Source organism: Dipodomys ordii, unplaced genomic scaffold, assembly GCF_000151885.1.
Source record: "Dipodomys ordii isolate 6190 unplaced genomic scaffold, Dord_2.0 Scaffold3, whole genome shotgun sequence".
Taxonomy (NCBI): Eukaryota; Metazoa; Chordata; class Mammalia; order Rodentia; family Heteromyidae; genus Dipodomys; species Dipodomys ordii.
The window spans coordinates 21,814,805-21,838,558 of NW_012267219.1; the positions used below are offsets into that span (position 1 = coordinate 21,814,805).

At 34.2% G+C, this 23,754-nt stretch overlaps 1 protein-coding gene across 1 annotated transcript; it reads left to right on the forward strand.

Annotated features, from left to right (window-relative positions):
* The first annotated feature begins 245 nt into the window (after positions 1-245).
* Alx1 (ALX homeobox 1) lies at positions 246-23,027 on the forward strand. The gene is made up of 4 exons (XM_013020519.1): positions 246-475; positions 3,291-3,595; positions 6,443-6,571; positions 22,388-23,027. The coding sequence occupies exons 1-4, from the start codon at positions 250-252 to the stop codon at positions 22,706-22,708; spliced, it is 981 nt and encodes a 326-aa protein (XP_012875973.1). The 5' UTR covers positions 246-249; the 3' UTR covers positions 22,709-23,027.
* Positions 23,028-23,754: the final 727 nt, after the last annotated feature.

Below are 23,754 nucleotides of genomic sequence, written 5' to 3' on the forward strand. Positions count from 1 at the left end.
TATAAAGGCAACTTCGGGTGCCCCCTTTTTTCCAGCCGGGACGTATTAAAGGGCTCAGAGCCGGGCAGTTCCCGGCGTCGCCCAGCCTCAAGCTCCCCTTCACCTTTCTATCCTCCGTGGCCCTCCCTCCTCCCGCCCACTCGCGCCTTCCTCCCCCCTCCCCCCCCCCCCCCCCCGCCACCCTCCCCTCTTCTCCAGCGCTACCCTCCACTCCTCGCCCGGACAACTCCCAGACAGCCATCCAGGATTATGGAGTTTCTGAGCGAGAAGTTTGCTCTTAAGAGTCCGCCAAGTAAAACCAGTGACTTTTACATGGGCGCAGGAGGCGCGTTGGAGCACGTTATGGAGACGCTGGACAATGAGTCCTTTTACGGCAAAGCGTCGGCCGGCAAATGCGTGCAGGCCTTCGGGCCCCTGCCGCGAGCGGAGCATCACGTGCGGCTGGAGAGGACCTCGCCCTGTCAGGACAACAGTGGTGAGTCCCCAGAGGCGCGGCCCCGCCACGCAGCCCCCTTCCCCCCCACCATCCCCGGCTCGGGAAAACCTCCCACTGGGTCAGCACGTTTAGGCGGTTCGGGGGTGTCGGGGGTGGGGGAGAGAAAAGCGGGCACCAGAGGGGCTGGAGCTGGGCCGAGAAAGGCCGAGGCGCGGTGCGCCCCTTAGAGCGCGCGGTGTCCTGGAGTGGACTTCTGGGGCGATGTGTCTGGGGATCGGGTGCCAAGGAAAGATCCTGAACGCGGTGGCTTCGCGCGAGTCTCTTTTCGAGGTCGGCTGGTGCCTCTGAGGGTTCGAAAGGCTGTAATTAAGCCTCCAGGGCAAACTGATAAGCGCTAAGGAGGCTGAGGACGGCCGTGGAGCGCGCCCGCTGGCCGCGAGCCGGACGCCGGGGCTGAGGTCCTTCACAGCCCGGGGGAGCACTTCCCGATCCTCTGGAGGGAAGGAAGAGAAAGAAATCGTTGTTTTTTAGGTGAAAAAAAAATCGTCTGAAGAGTGACGCTGTTTTAAAGTTTGAAGTTGGAGGCGTTGCTAGAAACAGAGCTTGTGTGAATTTGTGATTTCTGCGCTTTAAAAAAAATTGTTTTGCGTCTCCAACAAAACACCTGATTGTTTTTTTTTTTCATTTAAAACTCACCCAATTATTTTGAGTTGTGTGGGGGCAAAGAATCCCCGAGATCATCAGTCACTTGCGGATTCCTTACTTCCCATGAAAAGTCACCTCGTAAGCCTTTCAGAAGGCTTCTGGGCGAAATCTTCAACTTTGAATGCCCAAGTATCTCAGAGTCAAAATGTCATCAAAACAAACCATCTATCTTTTCTATCTTGTAATTCAATACAAACCTATTATTTCAGATCTCGACAGCTAAAGCACGTTTACAATATCAAGAGTCCCTTTTCCTTATCATTGTATATATTCTACAGTTAAGCTGTAAGGAGCGGGCTGCTTTAAAATAACAAACGAATTAAGTGTGAAATATTTACAACAAGCCCCCCCCCGCGCCCTATTTTAATGGAAGTTCACAAAATCTCGCCAGACACCAGCTTTGTGGGAAGGAATTTGTTTTCTAAAATAATTCGTACAGAAGATTCTTATGCAACTCATATTTTACTTCATTCCGAGTCGCATCGTTACCTTTGAAACATTAGTAGCATAACGACCAGCGACAAACTGTGATTTTACCAACCTTTATTTAGAAAAAAAAAATGATCCGCTAATTCTTTACTGCTCGTAATTTCGGACTTTCTGGCAGTCTTGGAGACCACAGTGTCTGTGTCCTTGGGATTTTTCAAGTGTATGCAGAAAGTTATTAGAACGGAGAGAATTTTCTTTCTTTCTTTCTTTCTTCCTTCCTTCCTTTCTTTTTTTTTTTTTTTTGATGACCTGTTGTGCCGGCTACATTAGTCATATTTTAAATTGTCGGAAACCCGAAGTGAGAAGAGAAATGAGTAATTTTGGTTGTTATTAACTTCTATCAACTTCTGAACAAATACCACGCGCTTAGGATTTTTTTTTTTTTTTTTACAGAAAGGGATTGAATAGAATGCCCAAGGACAAATGTCAGATTTCCTGTAGAAAGATCTAGTCTGTCTCCTGAGATGCCCCCAGCGTCTCCACTGCGCCCCTCCCCCACTCCTAATTGCCGCAGTTCCCGGGTTGGCTCGGTCCTCAGAAACAAACCCGTATTGTTAATAAATACTGCTCCTTCTTTATATTTATATACATATATATTTTACATAGCACCTTCCTTTACACGAAAGCTTCAAGGCATGTTTGTCCATCAAAATGAACTGGCTCTTAAAATATGTTCCCGGGACTAGTTTACAAAACAGAGACAAATAAAAACAACGATACAAGTACGATGTCTGCCGAAAAGTATTGGTCTGACAGGATTGACTTTACTTTTTACAAAGGAAAAATGACTTTCAGTTCATTATGTGTATCCATGGTATTTGCGTGTGTGGCATTATAGGATTCATTTTTGTTTTATATCATGTTGCAAGCATGCAATCAAATCTGAAGGAAATTACCGAAATTAAAACACCCCTTAACACAACACCAGATGTCAACCTTTGTAACGTTTTAATAGATGTTTTAATTTCTCTGCGTTCAGAGAGAAAACAATGAAACTTTCTGTTTTAAAATATATTTCCCGAGTTACACAAAAATGAAATAATTAAAGAGCTGTGAGATGAGTTAAAAGTAGTTTGCTGAAAAGCTTACTCTTTTCTATAGAGAAACCACTTCCAGAGATTGACAAGGCTCATTTTGAATTTAGTATATGGCTTTTTGAAAGAAATTTAAATTCGAATGTGAGTTTTCACTTAAAATATTAAAAGTGGAATGGAAATAATGTCCCACATAGGTTCACTTAAGAGCTTTTAAGTGGAAGAAGAGTTAACTGTTAGATACTATTGTATAGGTACTATTTACAATTGAAATATTTTTTGAGCCACAGGAGTCGATTAATTTTGTCTTACATGACAAGTTATGTTTCATTCATTTTCAAATGTCATAATCACTGAGTTTCTTTTTTAAGAGTAGGTGATTATATATTGCAAGAGCACTGTGGATGGTGGCAACTTATGAGTTGCGTGTACACATTTAAAACTTATTTTAAGATTGTTCCACAGTAAATTAATAATTGTACATTCTGTGTGGTGTGATGACCGCTTTCACACTGGCACAGTTATCCTTAGCACATTTTTTTCTTTATGCCCTAAATTGCCTCTACTGGATTCGTGGAAATGTCTTTCACATTTCTGAGCACCATTGTTTTCCCCTCTGGATGCAGTGAACTATGGGATAACCAAAGTAGAGGGACAGCCTCTTCACACCGAACTGAATAGAGCCATGGACAACTGCAACAGTCTCCGGATGTCTCCCGTGAAAGGGATGCCAGAGAAAGGAGAACTGGATGAACTTGGGGATAAATGTGACAGCAATGTATCCAGCAGTAAGAAGAGAAGACACCGAACAACCTTCACCAGCCTGCAGCTGGAAGAGCTGGAGAAGGTCTTTCAGAAAACCCACTACCCGGATGTGTATGTCAGGGAACAACTGGCACTGCGCACGGAACTCACTGAGGCCAGGGTGCAGGTAGGCATCAAATGGAGTTCTGGCTGGGTAATGTGGAAAGAATGGCATGGCAGAGTAAATTATGAATTGCAATAGCTCATCAAGGAAGCAACTGACTCCCCACTGAATGCATAGAACAATGGGATGTATATGCTTGTAGGGCCATCAGAATCCCTTTGTTATTAGCAAAACTTTAACAACTCTCACAAAACATAAGAAGTCTAGTTACATTATATAACTTTAAAACTTAAAAGTCATTTACAAAGAAACAGACTACAATAACATAGCTCTGGTCTCAAAAAGAAACTGCCAAGAGGTCAAGACCAAATTGATAATTGTCTATCAGGTAATCAATACATTATATTAACTTTTTATTTTTTTCAACTATTGAGGGTTTTATAGGTTACATACCAGATATTATTTTTCTAGTAGTGCATAAATAGCTTTATTTAGGTTGAGGAGCTAACAAAAGAGAAAATGAAACACTACACAAACTTCCGATTGTTCTGTATATCACAAGATACCTTCATAAATGTGAACACTAAATAGTTCATTTGTGATTTTCTGTTCTCAGCTGTTGTCACTACAGATTGTCCTATTTTATCTTCTAAACTATAAGTAAATCTTTAAGTTTTTCCAAGTGATGATATTGCTCAAAATAATTATTTTGCATATTCAATCATGTTTACAAAAACGATTCAAATTTTCAAATAAGATCATTCAGTGTACTTAGTGTCAAAAAACTTAAAAAAAGAAAATATACTGAATAAAATGCCAACTTGTAAGAATATTTTATTTTAGCTAGGTTTGGTGTTCTTGACCTTTATTTTATTACTTACAAGTTAGAAGAGTTTCAAATGCAGCAGTAAGAAGCAAGCCTTTTATTAGGGATTATTTTTACTATTCTAGAAAATGTTAAAACACCAAGAGAAAAAAATGAATAAGTGGTGAATAATGCTCTTCCAAGTGCAATAAGTATTACTTCTTAAGATCAAGACATCATAAGGCCCCTGTGTCATTAAAAACAACATCTGGTAGTTCAGGGTTAACAAGCAGCAGATTTTTGCTTGAGTTGTGGAAGCAAATGGTTATTTTATCTTAGCTCAGGAAGTAAATATATAGATAGTGTGTGCTAATGAAGAATTTTAGAATGGTCAAGTATTAACATCAGTCCTGCATGTGATTTCTTTTGTCTTGTGCATATGTATTTAAATTAGTTATACTTGTAACCATAGAAAAATGTGTTTATATATAGAGTGATCAGCTATACCCTACCCATGTTCCCCCTCAAGTCCTGATTAATTTTTATCTTAGAACATACCTAGAGAGCCAACTCGAATCCTATTTTCTCAGCTTGTACTCCATCCTGCTTTTCACATGAGACTGGAGGTAGTCATTCATTTTAAGGCGAATCTTAGTCTTTGTTGTCAATGTGAAAAACAAATAAAAACTTACAGGGTAAATTCTATTCTTAATAAATTCTCTTAGTGTGCTCTTGGTGCCTGTCTCTGGAAACAGCAGCAACATATGTTTTCTTTTCTTTACTTTGCTTGCCATCTAAAGTCCTGGGTAGAACGGATAATCTTTATTGCCAGCAGTGTAGTAGGAACATGTTCTAAACAGGTAGCTCTTGTGTTTTGCTTGAAAGCTCTTCAAAGTTTCCATCTCAAATTTGCAATATGGAGTTAAACTGAATAGGAATAATGTAACCAAAGTTGTGAAGATATATAAAGTTAGAGTTAAATATGAGGAACAATGTATGGGAGTTTTGATTAAATGTGAATGAAAGGCTTTTTATACTTGAGGCCCTTTCATTTTTCGCTTATATATACTTGAGTTCATTTTCATACTTGATTGCCTGCTTCTTCCCTAATCATTTTATGTTGGTACATACTTGTATAAATAATAATAGTATGATTTCTGAAAGCTGCTTGGATCATGTTCATGGAAAACAAATCAAAGTTTTTCATATTGAACATAGTTCTAGGTATGTGCTTTTTAATAGGTTGCAATATTACAGTGGACATTCTTGAGAAATAGAAGTATGAATTAATGAACCTTCTGAGAAATTTCTTAGGATCAATATTTCAAATAGATTAATTAGAGAAATTGTATAAGACAGTTTTGTGGCTTGATGGAACCCCCAGGAATTCTGGGTAATTGTCTGTATCTAAAATATTAGTTTTATTGCTATTTTTAATTTATTTTATCACTTATGGAAGGATGTTTGTGAAAGCATCTGAGCATTTTCCATATCTGATATAGTTCATGTGATCATTACATGTACATATTTTAAAAAACAGAGGTAGGTTTCATACTGACGTCACTTTACCTGTAATCCTCACCAAGCTCAGTACCGTTTGGAATCTTATTTTTTTCCTATGTCTTAATGGAGATATCTACTGCTATATGTTTTATATCGAATCTTAATATCATGGTTTTTATGATTAATATTTTATATTTTAATATATTTAAATATGGACATTACCCAGAAAAGTCATTTTGAGACATGTTTTAAAAAAATAAATCTTGAGACTCAAATAATAATATGGCTTTAGATTAGAAGGGGATTACCCTGATCATGTGGTAATGTAAGAGAGATGATACAGTGTAATTCATTTTATTATCCATAAATGATTAAACAGAGACATGATGTATCGACCAAATTTGCTGAAAGCCTCCTATTTGTGAACGATATTACCTCATAGACACATCACGTATAAGAGAATAACCTTTCAGTATTGTTTTTTAACATAAATTTTGTTATTTTGTTAACCTGGTTTTCCTATCCAGTTTGAAACCTTTACTGTCACACTTGCTTTCCTAAAATATTTCTCAGTTAAAATTCTCTTTTTTTTAAAAACATAGGTTTGGTTTCAAAATCGAAGGGCCAAGTGGAGGAAAAGGGAACGTTATGGTCAAATACAGCAAGCTAAAAGCCATTTTGCTGCCACCTATGATATCTCAGTTTTACCAAGAACTGACAGCTACCCACAGGTATGGTAAATGACAAAGTGCTGATACAGAAAAGTAGGTGTGTTTTGCATAAGCCTGGAGGGTGCACACAGGCCCAGGATACCTAATACCTTTTGTAATAGTATAACAGAATATAATTTAATAGTATAATAGAATAACAGCTTCACCTTCATACCATTTTGTCCAGTTTTGTTTTTTGTCATACTTTTTTTTTTAACTTTCAGACTCATTCATATAAACATTTTATTGTCTCTTTCTTTTGGATGCTGAATATATTTCAACTAGTGAAATAGCATCATTTAATAACAAAAATCTTTTTAATTTTACTGTACAGTTCTAGAAATAAATACAATGTTTCCTGTCATATGGACTTTGTGGCTGCTGTTGTATGGATTTTGCTAAAACATTGTTAAATGTGATCAATTATATTTAAAAATACCTTTTTTCCATTTTTTTTAGGTTTGATATTGCTTGTTGGCTTGGGGATATAGTCTTTTATGATGTGTAGACATTTTAAAAATTAATTATGGATGAAAAAGGTTTTTCTTCACAATGAATATTCTCTTACCTCTTTGCAAAAAGAGTTAATGATTCTTTTTGCCTAATTTTTCATTTTAATTATGAAAATTTCTGTATTTCCTTTTTCATACCTTATGTGTGTATATTTTGCCTTTCTGATGTATTTCATATTTCCTTTTCCTGATACCTAATAATAATATGCAACCTGTGTAGTTGTTACATGGATAGAAATATATATATATATATGTATAATTTATTATTCCTCTCCTATTGCTTAATATTTATGCAGTTGAAGATACTGCTCTAAAAACATAAAGGAAGTATATTTGCCAGCCAACATATGTTGATAATTCTATAACTATGTCACTTTTTTCAAATGTAAATTATACTCCTGTGGGTGTGAATTTAGTTCTTTAATGTTTTAATTTCCTGTGTTTTTATGTCTCTAGTGTTCCATAAAATATTATTTTGGTATTTTCACTCCTCCAGATAAATCCACCAAATTTCTTGATACCATACCACATATGAAAAAGAGGATTTAGAGACCACCTTGTTCAAGTCCTTCTTTTTAAAAGTTAGGAAAAGAAGGCCCAGTTGAATTTAGGAATTGGTTCCACGATCACACCAGTGGTTCTTGACAAGGAAGTATATAAAAACCATTGACCACTAAGCCTTTCCCAAGGAGTTTGCCAAAACACCAACAGTCCACCAACTATTTGAATAAGTGCATAGTGCTAGTTGTTTCTTCCGAAACTTACCGTTAAGCAATCACTTTATTTTCTCCTATGTAAAAGCACAAGTATGCTTCTGTTAATCCCCTACTTTTGAATGACTTAGTTGAATTCTCAATAAATTGCCATAAGGATGTTCTCCTGTGTCCTCACCGAGGACAAGAACTTCAGTGCCTTAAAGCTGTGGACACTGCTGTCACCACCCATCCATGTTCAGGTTACAAATAGCATTTAGTAAACTTCCATAAGAAATACAACCTTATGTGATATGTAATGATTAGCTTCATTTCTCAGGTAAGGAAATTAAGGCACAGTCAAATTTGATACCCTTTTTTTTTCACAGAGAGTATATCTAAACATTTGAATCATTAATAAATTAATTTTTTAAAAAGCTTAAGAATCCTAGCTACTCAGGAGGCTGAGATCTGAGGATCATGGCTTAAGCCCAGCCCCAGCAGGAAAGTCCCTGAGACTCTTATCTCCAGTAACCACCAGAAAACCAGAAGTGGCTCTGTGGCTTAAGTGATAGAGTACTCTCCTTGAGCTGAAGAGCTCAGGGATAACACCCAGGCCCAGAGTTCAAGCCCCACTACTGATCAGAAAGGAAAAAAAAAAGAAAAAGAAAAAAAGGCTTAAGGATTGAATTGAATTGTATTGTTTTCATGGCATACTTGAGTCTATAGTTGAGTTCAGAGGGGCAAACAATGTATCAACAAGCCAATGAAATAATGAATGAGATGATTGAGACAGTAGGCATATACATTTGATCATTTTGAACTACTGATTGTGGTCATTTTAGGAATAACAACAAAGTATGAACTCTTTTAAAATGAATTTTCAACAGTCCAAATAGTGAGTTTATTGAATAACATTTGGCTATTATATGTCTTTTTTTTTTACATTTTATTTCAGTCTTTATTCCTTTCATTTTAAATGATGTGTTTGGTTTCTACTTCTGTGTTCTGATCTCTATATTGTTTTATCTTTGTCTTTTCTTTCTTTAAGGTTTAATAAAACATTTAGAGTAGGGTCTGACACTAATTAATATCTATATAAGAGCCCCATGAACCTGAGTAGCAATCCCTTTTACCTAGGATTATTTTGTCATTCTGTTACTTTGCCTCACAATCTTAGAAATTAATTGACAAAATGAAGCAGCCTAGTCTCTAAACAGGAAAGAAATGGTATATTAAAATATACATTGGTCGTCTCTTTACTCTAACAAAGAATGAAACATTTCCTTCCATTAACCATAGGAATTTTGAATCAAATTTCCTTGTCATCCCTATAATTTGTGAACATCAATTCTATACCAAAGCATGGAAATATAGAGAAATTATGTGGAATTTATTTTTGACAGTGAAATTCATAAATGGTTACAAAACCAATACTAAAAAAATGATAATACTCTCCTATATTGGTAAATAATTTTATGTTTGCTTGCCAAAAATTTTGAACTTGACTGTGTACAACTTCTCACTGTTGATACTGGATAAACCCAGGAGAAAATCCCCTTTTAGCTAAAAAATATGTGGCAGACTTTTTTAGATTGTTTGAAAAATATAATTATGTCAAGATTATGTCTCCTAGGCTTCAGCCTAGAGGAATTGATTCGTTTTTATTTTGTGTCATGTGCATTGAAAATAGAAAAATATAATGGGAGAATTAGGAACTGAAATAAAATCCAACAACTCAAAGCAGTAAGACATTGAATTTGGTTACTGTTACTAATTACAGAAGAAAATTATTAACTACAGAAATTTGGAAACTAGAAAATGTTGGAGGAGGACAGAAATAAAAAATGAACAATTTGGCAGTAAAACAAAAACATACACAGAACTTCATGAAAAGCAGAGATGGTTTAGAATATGTCCTCTTCAATCCCAATTGCTATAAGCAACCATAGTACCTTGCAGAAAGGTGTGTGTATATAACATATGTTTGTTTAGGAACATTGATTAATACTCATAACATGTTTTAAATATTTTGTTTCAACTGGTTTTCATTATACTATATAGTGACAATAACACTGGAATAATAACAGCAAAATAATAGCTAGCAATCAGGTGTTTATTTGAAGGCAAGCAATTGCTCTACTTCTCCTGAGGCTCAGGTTTTTTCTTTTTTTTAATTGTGAAAATACCATACAGAAGGGTTACATTTGCATGAGCAAGATAATGAGTGCATTTTTTATCAAGCATTGTTGCCTCCTTTGTTTCCTCTTCCCATCCCTTCCCATCCACCCTCTCCCCCCCCCAGACCCCTCCCCGGCCCTTGCCAAAGTTGTAAAGTTCATTTTTCCACATAACGTCTTGCACATCTCATTGTTGCAATGGGTCCATCTGTATCCGTATTTAAACGATTTGTTGTTTCCCTTCCCCTCCACAAAGTATACCAATATCAAATACAGTGAAAACAGGGGTAATACCGTGGGGGAGGGACATACAAAGCAACAAAGAAATCATCTTATGAATATGTTAGACACAATAGCAAAAAAGAAAAAAAAAACATTTGAATCCTTACCTTGATTTTCATTTCACCTAACATCAACTTATCTGACCATTTCTGCTTGTCTCAGACATATACTAGTTATTGCAAATAAGGGAAACCATGGCACCTATGTTTCTTTGGGCTTGACTTACTTCACTTAATATAATTTTTTCCAAGTCTTTCCATTTCCTAACAAATGGGGCAATGTCATTCTTTCTGATGGAGGCATAGAATTCCATTGTGTATATATACCACATTTTTTTGATCCATTCATCTACTGAGGGGCATCTGGGTTGGTTCCATATGTTTACTGAGGCTCAGGTTTTCTAAGTCCAGTAGTCAACAGGTCTTCATGCACCTTTGTCTCTTATTTCAGCACTTAATGAAATGATTTAATTTTGACCCTGAAACAGTGCATCATTTTGGAAACAAACTGCTTCCATTTTTAAAATGTATAAAAGTATTTTAAGTATTGGCGCTTCTTAGACTGTTTGAAGATACTTAAGTTTGCTCTTATTGGATAGCAAACAGATAAGAAAATGTGTAATATCTACAGCAAAATACTTGAAGGTAGCAATTCTTGATGCACTGAAAATGCTAGTTTAAAAATTAGTCTTTTATTGGCCTCACACTATCAGTTGCCATTTTTGGCAATATGATTCAGCTAAATCAGAGTATTCACTATTGCTCAAGATATGGGATTTTTGCTTCTTTACTTAATTATTTGCAGTCATGTAGTATATAACTGGGGTATATACTGGGTATATAACCGGGGCATGTACACTGGGATATATAATGCTTGCTTTCCAAGTGCAAGATCCTGAGTTCAGTCTCCAGTACTGTGGAAAAAATAAACATTAACCTAGGGCTGGAGGTATAGTCTATTGATACGTGCTTTGCATGTATGAGGCCACGGTATAAATTCCTAGCACCTAACTAATACACTTTTAACATGGCATTTTAACAACACTTTAATTGCTTATGCTAAAACTATCCATGCCCAACCCATATTTTCTCTTTAGAGCTTCTTGTTCCTTCCTCAGCCCATTATTTTCTCAATGGCTTTGCGTTAGGTTTTATACCATTATCTTCCTTCTGTTTACAATGTGCAGTGTTCTCAGCCCCTCCCCGTATCATTGAAGTATCAAGTGACTTCCGTAACTATTGAATAAATGAAAACAAAAACACAAATTTCCTTCAGATGCTTCTTCACTTGTATGTTATACAAGAATAATCAATTTGTAATAAACAGCAGAGTTGCTCTTATAACCAGCCTTGTGGGCTGAAGCTATTAAGATTTCCTTCTCTGATAGATTTTAGATTCTTTTCAGCTTAACTTTATTTTCTTTAAGTATTGCTTGCATTTTATCAACAAATATATGCTAGTCTCTGATTTTGGCACAGAGGATGTGAATCTAAAGAAAATATCCTGCTTTGTAGATACATTACAAACTAGGTAATTTTTAAAAACCATATTTATACTCAATTCTATGCCCACTTCTTGGTTCAGACTAGACTCATCTTACTGAAAGACAGAAATGATTTTAGCTTTGAATTAAAAAAGAAAAAAGAAAAAAAGCAAGGATGTTTCACTTGACACCCATTTACAAGATAATGAAATCAAATCAAATCTTATTTATTTATTTATTTTAGTCCTCCTCTTTGGAGGACTATAGACAGCTGCCATTCTGATAAGGATTGCTACTTCCATGCTGGTAGGCTCAGTTTGGGTTAAGGAGCATTCATTTTATTATGTACTAGTTAAGTGACTTTGGGTAAGTCCTTTGGCTTCATGGTTCTTCAGATTCTTTATTCTTAAAATGGAAATTGAATATTGGTGATGGAGATGGTAATGTTTCTTTGTTGTTGTTGTTGTTGTTCGTGAAGATTAGAAATACCTCTGCATGGAGAAGTCTCTGTTTAAAGTCTGTGTAGATGAATCATGGGATTTGAATAATGTCTGGCATTAACATAAGGACCAGGAACTTCCAGGTTAAGGAGTCATATTGTGGTGGTGTAAACACTGACTTCCACTTAATAGCTTTCATATTTTTGGCAAATGAATTAATTTCTTGGAATAACACTTCTCATTTATGAAAATGTGAGAATGAAATTTTGAGGGTGAAAATTCACATGATGTTTCTATTGCACAAAATAGCTTCTGAGAAGTTCAAAGGACTTTACCACATACACTAGTATTCAATAAATGGTTGTAATTATTAGGTCACATCTATCAGTCTTTATTATCTTCTACGTCTCTGTAGATACTTAGTTTAAATATTCTGTTACATTGTAGCACTTAAACTCATTTCATCTCAATAAATTCACTATTTAAGGATTTATGGAAGGCTGGGTTCCAGTTGCGCCTGTAACCCTAGGTACTCAGGAGGCTGAGATCTGAGGATCACAGTTCGAAGCTAACTAGGGCAGGAAACTCTGTGATACTCTTATCTCCTATAAACAACTCAGAAAACTGTAAGTAGAGCTGTGGCTCAAGCAGTAGAGTACTGTCCTTGAGCTGAAGAGCACAGTAACAGTTCACAAGCCTAGAGTTTAAGCCCCATGACCGAAAGAAAAAGAAAATCTATGGAAAGGTCAATATTTTGGGCATAGTTTAAGTCACCAGAGTTATACTGTCTAAACAAAAATGTTTGCTGCAGAAGTTTCAGAAAAGAGGTTAAAAGTTTTTTTTCACTTGAATTTTGAATGAAGTTTTACTCAGTATACAGCCAGTACAACCACTAAATCCACGTGTACCAAATGTGTAAAGGGACTGACATAATATCTTGTTTCCAGTGGTTTTAATCATGTTTTTATACATAGAAATATATCCCATTTGGAGCTTGAATGTACCAAGAGGAAGATTCAAGTTGTATATAGCTTGTAGTCATTGGGATAATTTAAAACACAAATCAAAGCTTATGTCATGAGTAGTTTAAATTTTTTTCAAACATTGAAATCATAAAATTAAAAAAAATAAATTAGTTTCCATATGATGGTGATTGTGAAGATATGAGACACCTATCTTTCTACCATTGATGTATTAATCTTCAAAGTTACCTTTGCATAATGACAAATAAAAGAATAAAAAATATTGAACGTATCACTTTCTACCCTTAAGTTGTAGCAGTTCAAGGACTGGAGGAGTTTTATTATTTGGAGAAAATTGTGTCCAATGTTTTTATTCCTTTTCTCATATATATATGCATATATATGGTAGTTTTTATTTTTATTTTTTTGGTTGGTCACAGGCTTAAACTCAAGGTCTGGGCTCTGACTCTGTCCCTGAGACTTTTTGCTCAAGGCTAGTGCTCTACCACTTTGAGCCACAAAATCACTTCTGGTTTCTGTTGGTTAATTATAGATAAGAGTCTCTCAGATTTTCCTGCATGGGCTGGTTTCAGAAAACCATGATCCTCATATATCAGTCTCCTGAATACCTAGGATAACAGGTGTGAGCCACTGGTACCCAGCTCTCCAAACAGTTTGATTTTTTAAATCATCAATAATATAGTAATAATTAGTATACTGAGCAATGAATGTGATTTATGAACTGTCACATAATATATCTCTTATGCTGAATGGTAGGACAAAAAATGTTACCATGATTTGGTGCAACAAATCATATTGATATCACACAGTGGATAATTAATTGTAAATAAAAATACATACAATATAGAAATTATAAAGAATTTTTCATTCCTCCAATAAAATATAGTTTTTGCACTTCGCAGACATTCTAATTAAATGTATAAAATACACATACTTTATATAAACATGCAGGAAGAATATTTCAGCTGGGGATGTAAATTGCTTGTCTAGCATGTTCAAAGCCTCATCTTGAAAAGCAAATAAACAAAAAATACCTTATATATGTGTATAAATGTTGAAAGTAAGAAATGTGTATCATCGGGCATTTGGTTAGCACCCACTAAGTACAGGTATTCCTAGCTATATTGAGTATTTAACTTTTTTATTTCATTAAAATTTAATGTCTTAATTAATGAAATTATATCATTATATCATTAAGATTTCCACTTCAATAATTTACTTCACTCTGAATCAGATGCAGCTTCATTCTTACATACTAATGCTGCTCTTCTATTATTTATTTCCCCTAAAATGAAAGGCAATTTTCACCAATCTCTCAAATCCTACATGAAACTTTTTGGTAGCTTTACACATTAACTAAAAAAATATAGTATATTTAATTTGTTGTACATAAGAGTTGCAATTTATCAAAGTAGTTTAGGAATACAGGGCATCCTGATCAGTGTCACCCTGTCAACATTGTTGTTCCTCATCCCTAATACTATAAAGATGTGAGGAACATTCTAGGGAAGATTTTGAAATAAATAAGCTTAGTTTTTTGAAAAGTATATATTATAATTTAATGTGATTTGATTATGTACACAGTAGCAGCTTTTGGGGGGGGGGTCCCTGGGGTTTCAACTCTGGGCCTTGACACTGACTTTGAGCCCTTTCCCTTTCGTGCAAAGCTAACACTCTACTACTTTGAGCCACAGCTCCACTTCAGGTTTTCTGGTGTTTAATGTAATTAGAGATAAGAGTCTCACAGACTACTTGTCTGGGCTGGCTTTGAACTGTGATCTTCAGTTCTCAGCCTCTTAAGTAGCTAGGATTACAGGTGTGAGCCACCAACACCTGGAAGTAACAGCTTTTAATTTATTTTATTTTTGCTTATAATAGGTGATTACTGTTAAAGTCCTGAATTTATTATAAACATTTTGATTTTTAAAAATTTGTTTTAAAAATCTTATATTTTAAGAGGAAAGTAAAGCAATAACTGGAACTGATAGGCAAAACTAAGGAAAATATAAAAATATGTCATTACACAATGCCAAGGTTAACATGCATTAAGGAACTGAGAAGAGTCCGGTAGAAGATAAAGACTTTAACACCAGACAAGTCAACGAACACATATATATAGGTTAAAATCTGCAATTCCCATGCTTGCTGTTAGTGTGAACTTAAATTATCCTTTGACCCAGAATTATACATATCTCACATTTCTTTGGAATTTTTATTTAGTTGCTTACTTTTGAGATGAGGTCTCGCTGTTTCTCAGTCCAAGATACATAAGCCTCGGACCTTTGATATACTGCTCAGTTGGGAACATATGAGCCTGTCTTTGATAGATTTACATGATAAATAATGGATATTAAATAGACAACATTTTATAAAAAAGAAATTGCTTTGTAAAAAATAAGAAAAGTAAAATTCCAACTTTGCAACTAATACAATTTGAAGATGAATAAAGTTAATAGCTTTATGGATAATATTGTGACTGAAAAATTCAAAGCTAATGTGTCACTCCAAATAAGAGTCTCTGAGATTACAAATATTTCCTGCAAATTAAAGTATTTTCACATTGGTTAGGCACTGTCAGTTTTGAAGGTACAGAAAAACTGTTTTAAATACTTTTTATTATAATCTTGGTTTTTTTTGTAACTGCGAAGTTGGCATTAATAGTGAATCCAGCACTGATGAGTCAGCAGTAGTTATCATGCTCATATTACAATACTTACAAAACAGTTTAACTAATGTCTGGAAAACATTTCACATGACATTGTTGCTTCATAGTAATAAAATAGCAAAGACTGGGTGTAGTTGTTTTATTCCTCTCTGAAATAAGTTCCCTTGGGAAGAGTTCTTTAAAAGTCTATCTGGTGAGCTTTCCTATAAAATAATCACTTTAATGTTTGCAATTACTATAAAAGTAAAAAAAATACATTTAACAGTAAAGGAAAAGAAAAAAGTATGTAATGATCTTACAGCTTTGATTGCGAGTTCTTTCATGAACTATTTGAATAGTAAACATTTATACAAGTTTATATGATGTGATTTTGAAAATTTCCAGGTATTTACATTTCTCTTGAAACAGATTTTAGTTTTTCTTTAACAGAAGAAATTCTTCTTTTCTGATAAGCCATTTTATTCTTATCAGTCTCCTATGATGCTTACATCTAATAGTGATATTTTAAATTAAACAAAAAGGCATTCTTCCTTGTTTTTAATTTCTCAATCTATTTCTAAAATCAAAAAATTTAATGTGACAATTTTTGTTTATTATGAGATCATTTCTGCCAAAGCTTTCTAATCATTTCAGTTTTATAATTTTACTGAAAATTATTTCAGTAATTTTTGAAGTGCAAATTGACTTTAAAATCCTAATATTTCATATATCATTTTATGTATTTTTGATAACAAAAGACCTAATATATAAAGATACTGAGTTGACCTAGTTTTTATGAGAAGCAATATCTAACACACAGTCAAATTGGTCAGGTAAACAAGTCCAGTGTATATTAGTCACTGGTAGCAAATTCACTTAGAAATCGACTTTTTCTTCTTGCCAACAACTCATGAATGTACTAACTAGAAAAGTCAGTGAGACTCTACTCAGTCAATGAGTAAATATATCTGCTACTTACTAAGTATCTGATTCTTATTAGCATTTTTTCACTCTAAAACTTTTAAGGGATTAAGAATTAATGCTTTGAATTTTTAAGAGATTGTATTTTATCTGCTACATAAATTACATAATGATAATGTACTAATAAAATTATATGGTAAATCTTGAATGATACACAGAGTCGTCAGTAAATATTCTGTCAAGGAAGAAAAACAAGCCAATTTTCAGGGTTTTGTGTAAATAAGATATTGTTATAAGGTTATCAAAAGTACCTCTTTATAAGTCCCTAAGCTTTGTCTTTTTAGTTAAACTTTCATAAGACAAGGTGTGAACATGTGCCATTAATGTATTGTGTGTGTATAGATATTACAAATGTTCGGTAGCAGAAGAAGCAGTCCTAGTAGAGGAGCAGTCATGTTAAATAAATTAATTTTAGTCAAAAGTAATTTCTGTAGATCCTTTAAAATTAATGAGAAGTATGTTACTCGCAGTTTCATGGCATTCATTATTTGAACTACACACAAAAGTTTAGTATCTTCTAAATAGTACTAACATTAGGTTATAAAATATAAAATGCTATCATAAAACTATTTGATTTTCAGTTTATACCATGCTACATTACGACTAAGAAAAAAGACTCATATTTCTTTTAAAAAGTATTGAAAGCCACTACACTTAAAGTAAGCAGATAGATTATAAATGTACACCAAGTTCGGGATAATAAAATCTGCTTTGCAGTTTGGTCATAAAGAATGTATGTATATCAATTTTCTAAGATAAATGAATTATATAATTTCATAGCCATGATTTATCATACTATTTCATTACAAATACATAGCTAACATGAAGACCTCTTAATCAATATTTTTATTTTTCTCCCTCCTTTTTTTTTCTCTTGCTTTCAGTCTCTGTAAAGCCAATGAATTGTTTCAGTTTAAAAAGAATGAATCAGAAAACATCCTGACCCATAATCCCAGAATTATAAAATAATTATGGGTTCAGTTTTTTTTATTTGCTTAGGAAAACACTAAGGGGCACATGTTCAAGTGGAAGGGAGTAAGACAGCTGAACTTCCATTCATGCTAATGGGAGGTATTTGGCCAAGTTTCCTGGACAGTGCTTTGAACATTCCCCTAGAACTTAAAAAAAAATGTTGGGAAGCACACTAAAATATGGAATGTTTTTTTAAGTTCTTCACTTCTTTTAAACATAACAAAAGAAAAAATGTGAAAGCTATTTTCCCCTTTCTCTTTTTAGAAACAGACCAGGGAAAGATGCAGTTGTACAGAACTTGAATATTGTATAGATTTGGAGTAAAAAAAAAAAACAAAACTTTTGTTGCTTGGTACTGACTGACCTTATAGTAACTATAAAATACCCCAAAACAGGAGCATTTATTTGAATGAATCCAGAGTATGAGATTTTCATGGGCTTGCCTTTTGAGAAGTAATGTATAGTTTTACTTAATGCCGTTTGTTAATGCCTGCATGCAAGTTAACTAAAAACTTGTTCTCTACTGCTCTTTCATGCACACACCTAGAGTAAAATTTATCAGGAGAGCACTTGCCTTGGCAGTACTATATTTCATCAACTATAAGCTTAAAGAAAACAACTTTGTTTTTAAACCCAATATTGCCTTCAAATGTTAATAGAAGCAGGTAATCTACAGCAAGTATTTTTTTCTACAGTGATGATTTATTATAAATACCATGTACTGACAATGGTGAAGGTTGAGAACACAAGTATATCCAGAGGGACATGGCATACATGATGGAGCTCAGAAGTTATATTGTATAGTTTAAAAGACTAAAGCAGTATATCTGGAGTAATGAGACATGAGGATTGTGCCATAGTTGCCTGAAAAGATTTTTATATGGTCACATGCTTGAAACAGACTATTTTAAGGAAAATAAAGTCACAGAGGAATATAGCTCACCTTTCTAGAGCTCTCCAGAAAAATGGACTGTTGCTTTTTTGTTTCTTTCTCTTTAAAATATATAACTTCTTATCATGGGAAGTGAATAAAATTAAAGATGTAGTAGAGGATTTTTACATGTGGAAGAAAGACCACAGAAAATGTTTCCTCATTGCAGTAGATTTCATGATTGTCTGTATTATTATTATTATTACCACCACCATCACCACCACCATTTTTATATAGAGACCCCACGGTGGTATAGTAAATCATAAAACTTAAGAAAATTCATCTGTGATGTGGAATGAGTTTTGACAGAGAAAGCAAAAGCTAGTCAGATAAATAGACACAACAAGGTCTAGGAGCGCAAATGTGATTTCTGTAAGTATGGCAATTCTAGAGTTGAAATTATGAAATGAACTATGGGTACATTAGCATAAGTTGTCCATACAATTTTGACTATTGTTGTAAAATAGATCTGCCCAAATTTTATATTTTCATGGATTTTTCAGTTTATTCGGTCAATGTCATTAAGTACCCCTGTGTTCTCTTAGGTTTCCAGTAGAGGGAAGAGTTGTGATTACTAATCATGAGTTCTGTTTTCACAGTAGATCCTGCCACCATTTATAATTAGATAAGTAAGCAACTGTAGCTCATAGAACTATGCATGTTATTATAGAATTTCTTCATATATCCAGGTTTGACCTGTATTGTTAATGTCAGATATCATAGGTGTAATAATAATCATCTTCATCAAATGTTTCAATATCCGGAAGAATTGTTTGAAAGGAGTTAAAATCACAGTTCACTGGTGATACTCTCTTAGTTTAGATTAGCATCTAAACATTTGGATGGATATTTACTAGGTCATTTAAGTCCATTGAAAGCAAGTTGAGCATTTTAAAATGAAAGATGCTGAGAGGGATACTGAAGAGTCAGAAAAGAGGGAGGGGGAGGAAGGGAACAAGGGATGGACGGGGGAATAAGGACAAAGTAAGAGACATTACAGAAACATAACACATTACTAAATATGTACCAGATTCTCTATGAGATTAAATAAAAGTTCTTCAGAATATCTGGATATCTTTTAATGCAACTGAAGCACTGCTCTAGAAGATTTCATTATCAATCTGATAGCATAGGAAGCATGTTCATGTCTTAGAAATTATTTCATCAAAGATTGATCAGATCCAGTTAAGAAGTTTAGATTGAAATAAAATCATTTATCCTTTAATTGTTTCAGTACAATAGACTCTATAGATTTTTAAAAAATTTACTTATGGTGTAATGTTAATTCCTTTTTTTTATGTATATTAATTTGGTTTATGTATATTAATGGTTGTTTTCTCCAACTATTTTCCTGTTTTTTTCCTAGTTGGTAAACATATATATTCATATATATAAGCATAGACACATATATCTTACATATATATGACATATAGTGGGGTACTTTTAATACTTTTTTATTGTAAAAGTACTATACAGAGGGGTTAAGTTACATGAGCAAGGTAATGAATACATTTCTTATCAAGCATTGTTACCTCCTCCTTTGTTTTTCCCCTACCATCTCTTCCCTCCCATCTCCGCAACTACACTCCCCTCTGTCCCCTCCCCACTCCCTGCCTAAATTGTAAAGTTCATTTTTCAACATAGTGTTTTGTACATCTCATTGTTACAATGGGTCAAACTGTATCTCTATTTAAGCACTTTGGTTTTTTTTCCCTTCCCCTCCCCAACTTAGAGAAGTTTATATGCAAGATACAGGGCACCGACATCAAATACAGTGAAAACAGGGGTTATACCATGGGGGAGGAACATACAAAGAAACAAAAAAATCACATGGTACATTACAAATACACTAGAAACAATAGCAAGCAAGAAAAAAACCACTTGTGTCCCTATCTTGGGGTTCATTTCACTTAACACCATCTTATCTGGTCATATGTACATAGCTTGTCCCAGACATATACTAGTTACTGCAAATAAGTGAAACCATAGAACCTATGTTTCTTTGGGTCTGGCTTACTTCAATAGTGGGTTATTTTTTAACAGATTTTAATATCATTTGTGAATCAAGAATTTCTTTAGCACAAAAATAAATGTATGCTATTACTATCTTCTCATTTAAAATTTTAAATCCTTAATTCAAACTTTTTTTTAGGTGGGAATTAGTTCATGTGTTTTCTGTTGTGCTTTGAAACTGGTGAAACCATCATTTATGAATGACAGCATGACCTCTATCAGTGTTAGATTTACAAACGTATTTTGCACTATTGATCAAAGATAAGATATTATCACCAGTACAGTTTAAATTTGAGTTTTTTATAACTGCATCAGAGATTCCATTTGCTAGCCTTGAATCTTTAAGTTAAAACTATTGTAAGAAAGCATGTTTATTGGTCAAAATCCTAAATCCAGTTTTATTTTTATGACCTTGAATCATATATACTACTATCATATTCTAATTAAAATGTATTATAATCAGGATGTAGAAATCATGTCATCTAGTATGGTAGCATATGCCTCTAATCCCAGCTTTAAGGAAGATGAGCAGAAGCATTGCCAGTTCAAGATCAGCCGGGGTACTTAGTATGATTTCATTTCCACAACCAAAAGTAAACATAAAACCAAAGTTTAAAAGTATATAATTTTATTTCATTGTCTAAAGCTTCATCTTTCTGAATTGCTATTCCATGCTACATTTCCTCCCTTTTCCACTTCCATAGCTCCTGCCAATTGTCATGATTTTCTCTGTACTTCTTAGTAATGCATGTGGTCAGAGTTGTTGCTTATTGAGATTGGGATGGTTTCTATATAAAGGTCATATTTTCTAAGTTCTACTGAATTTTGCTTTTATGAGCTAGTGGCTTTACAGAAAATTGCATTTGTTAATAATACTATATGAAATTGTTTTCTGTAAAGACTTAATAGTATGAGCTGACAATTTTCAGGGCATAACTTTTTAAAGTTTCACATCACATACATGATGTTTTATAGAATGTTTTTACATTATTGTCATCTGATATTTTTGCTAATTTTTTTCAGCTACACTTTCAACATTTTGCTAATAGTCGATGTTTTAGAATTCTTAAGTTTGTTTTACATGTCACACGTCTGTTTCAAATTCACTGTGTCATATATGAATAATAAAATAAATGCTTAAAACATATAGTTTTTTTCAGAATTGCAGAACAATTTAAGACCAAGGGAATTTTTTTTAAATCAGAAAGCAACCTTTTTCCAAAACAAATTTGATCACAAATATTTTTACAGACCAAGTAGCCTAATGTTAGCAGTGACTTCCAATAAAACCACTGCACCAAGAGTCTAATTTCAGAACCTGCATAAGATGAGGGTGTTTCATGTTTTTGTCAGAAAAAAATGGAAATGAGCTTTCAACTTAAAACCATATTTTAGACCCCCGTTCCTGAGCACAAGTACCTAATTTTTGAATTAAGACTAAATCTTCCAGATGCATTTAAAAATCATGACTATAAATAGAATCTGGAAGAGATGGATGTGTTTTCGGGGTTTTATTTGGTTCCGTATATGGTCTTTGATGATCTATCCCAGTACATAAGCTAGCACAAACTCTTGAATAATTATTTTTCAGTCACAGTTTTATGTATCCAGAGTGTAATTACAGCCTACTGGATGCGAACGAATAATGAGTAGCTTACCCGACTTTAGTAAATAGCCCTTTGAGAAAGTGCGAATGTAATATTTGTTATTTTTATCTATTCCAGATTCAGAACAACTTGTGGGCAGGAAATGCAAGTGGTGGTTCTGTGGTTACGTCATGTATGTTACCACGTGACACTTCCTCCTGCATGACGCCTTACTCTCACTCTCCTCGGACAGATTCCAGTTACACAGGGTTTTCAAACCACCAGAATCAGTTCAGCCACATGCCCCTCAACAATTTCTTCACTGACTCTCTTCTTACTGGGGCTACCAATGGACACGCGTTTGAAACAAAGCCAGAGTTCGAAAGGAGGTCTTCTAGTATCGCAGTTCTTCGAATGAAAGCCAAAGAGCATACTGCCAATATTTCATGGGCCATGTAACATACAGTACTCTTTTATTTTATTTTTTTCCATAGCAAAGTAAATCGTTCTTATTTCTCATATTTAAAGGATACCACAATAAGCTGCTGTGTGTGGATTTGCTAAAGGTCAGGATATACAGTGAGACCCGCTTATATGAATAGTTGTTATTATTTAACGTTAAAATCTAAGAGTGAACCTCTAAAGAGACTAAATAGGTTTACCATGCACCGGGTTCCAGAAACTCTGTTTTAGTAGTATGACTTTTTCCTCCCCTATTGTACAAGTCAAATGAAATATGGTCTTGCAACTTCTTAAAAGAATAAATGTATTAAACAAATTCCTCTGTTCTAGATTGATTTATGTTAGTTCTGTATAACAAGAAATCCCTTGTAAAATGATACCTGATAAAGGAGGAAATACACTGGGGAAAATGTCAAGATACCAAAGCTGTCAGGTAAATATTGAGCTAGAGTGTTTTGTGGAGTTAACTGCCATTTCTCCTTTTGGCTCCCAGAAGCAATGATCATATTCCCTGTTGCTGAGAATTTATCTTCAAGCCTCAAAAAAAATATTTTCTTTTTTAAACTTTTAGATGTTTTAGTGAATTTCCACTCAGTGAAAGAAGATCTTTTCTGAAATGACCAGCAGCATTTGCATGAAATATCTAGGCACAGTTTCCTGAAACCATGTGGCTGAAGGCGATAACTGAAATATTCCGGTGTGGTTGAAAATAGAGTCATGAGGACAGTTTTAATAAATGCTGTGTCTTAATGAAAAAGCAAAGATGGACCTCAATGACTTAGTTAACAAAAACAATGCCAATAAACCAAAGCAACCAAAGAACAACACATGACCCAGCATTCTAAAACTAAAATTTTGTTTCTGAAACTAAAATTATATTCATTGACCTGCATCCATAAAATACACTGAAAGTAACATTTAAAAAAATTTCTGATGTATGTGTGAGGGTTTTTTTTTCTTGACATATGTCTTCAGCAGCATTTGCTACTGTGGTTTTCAATAGAGAATTAAGATGTCTAAAATTTCTGGTAGAAATGAAGAGA

Excerpts from the sequence above, each read along its gene's own strand:
- Alx1 (XM_013020519.1), top strand. The coding sequence starts at position 250 with ATGGAGTTTCTGAGCGAGAAGTTTGCTCTTAAGAGTCCGCCAAGTAAA. Across the intron at positions 476-3,290 it reads GCCCTGTCAGGACAACAGTG|TGAACTATGGGATAACCAAA; the intron begins GTGAGTCCCCAG and ends CTCTGGATGCAG. Across the intron at positions 3,596-6,442 it reads TCACTGAGGCCAGGGTGCAG|GTTTGGTTTCAAAATCGAAG; the intron begins GTAGGCATCAAA and ends TTAAAAACATAG.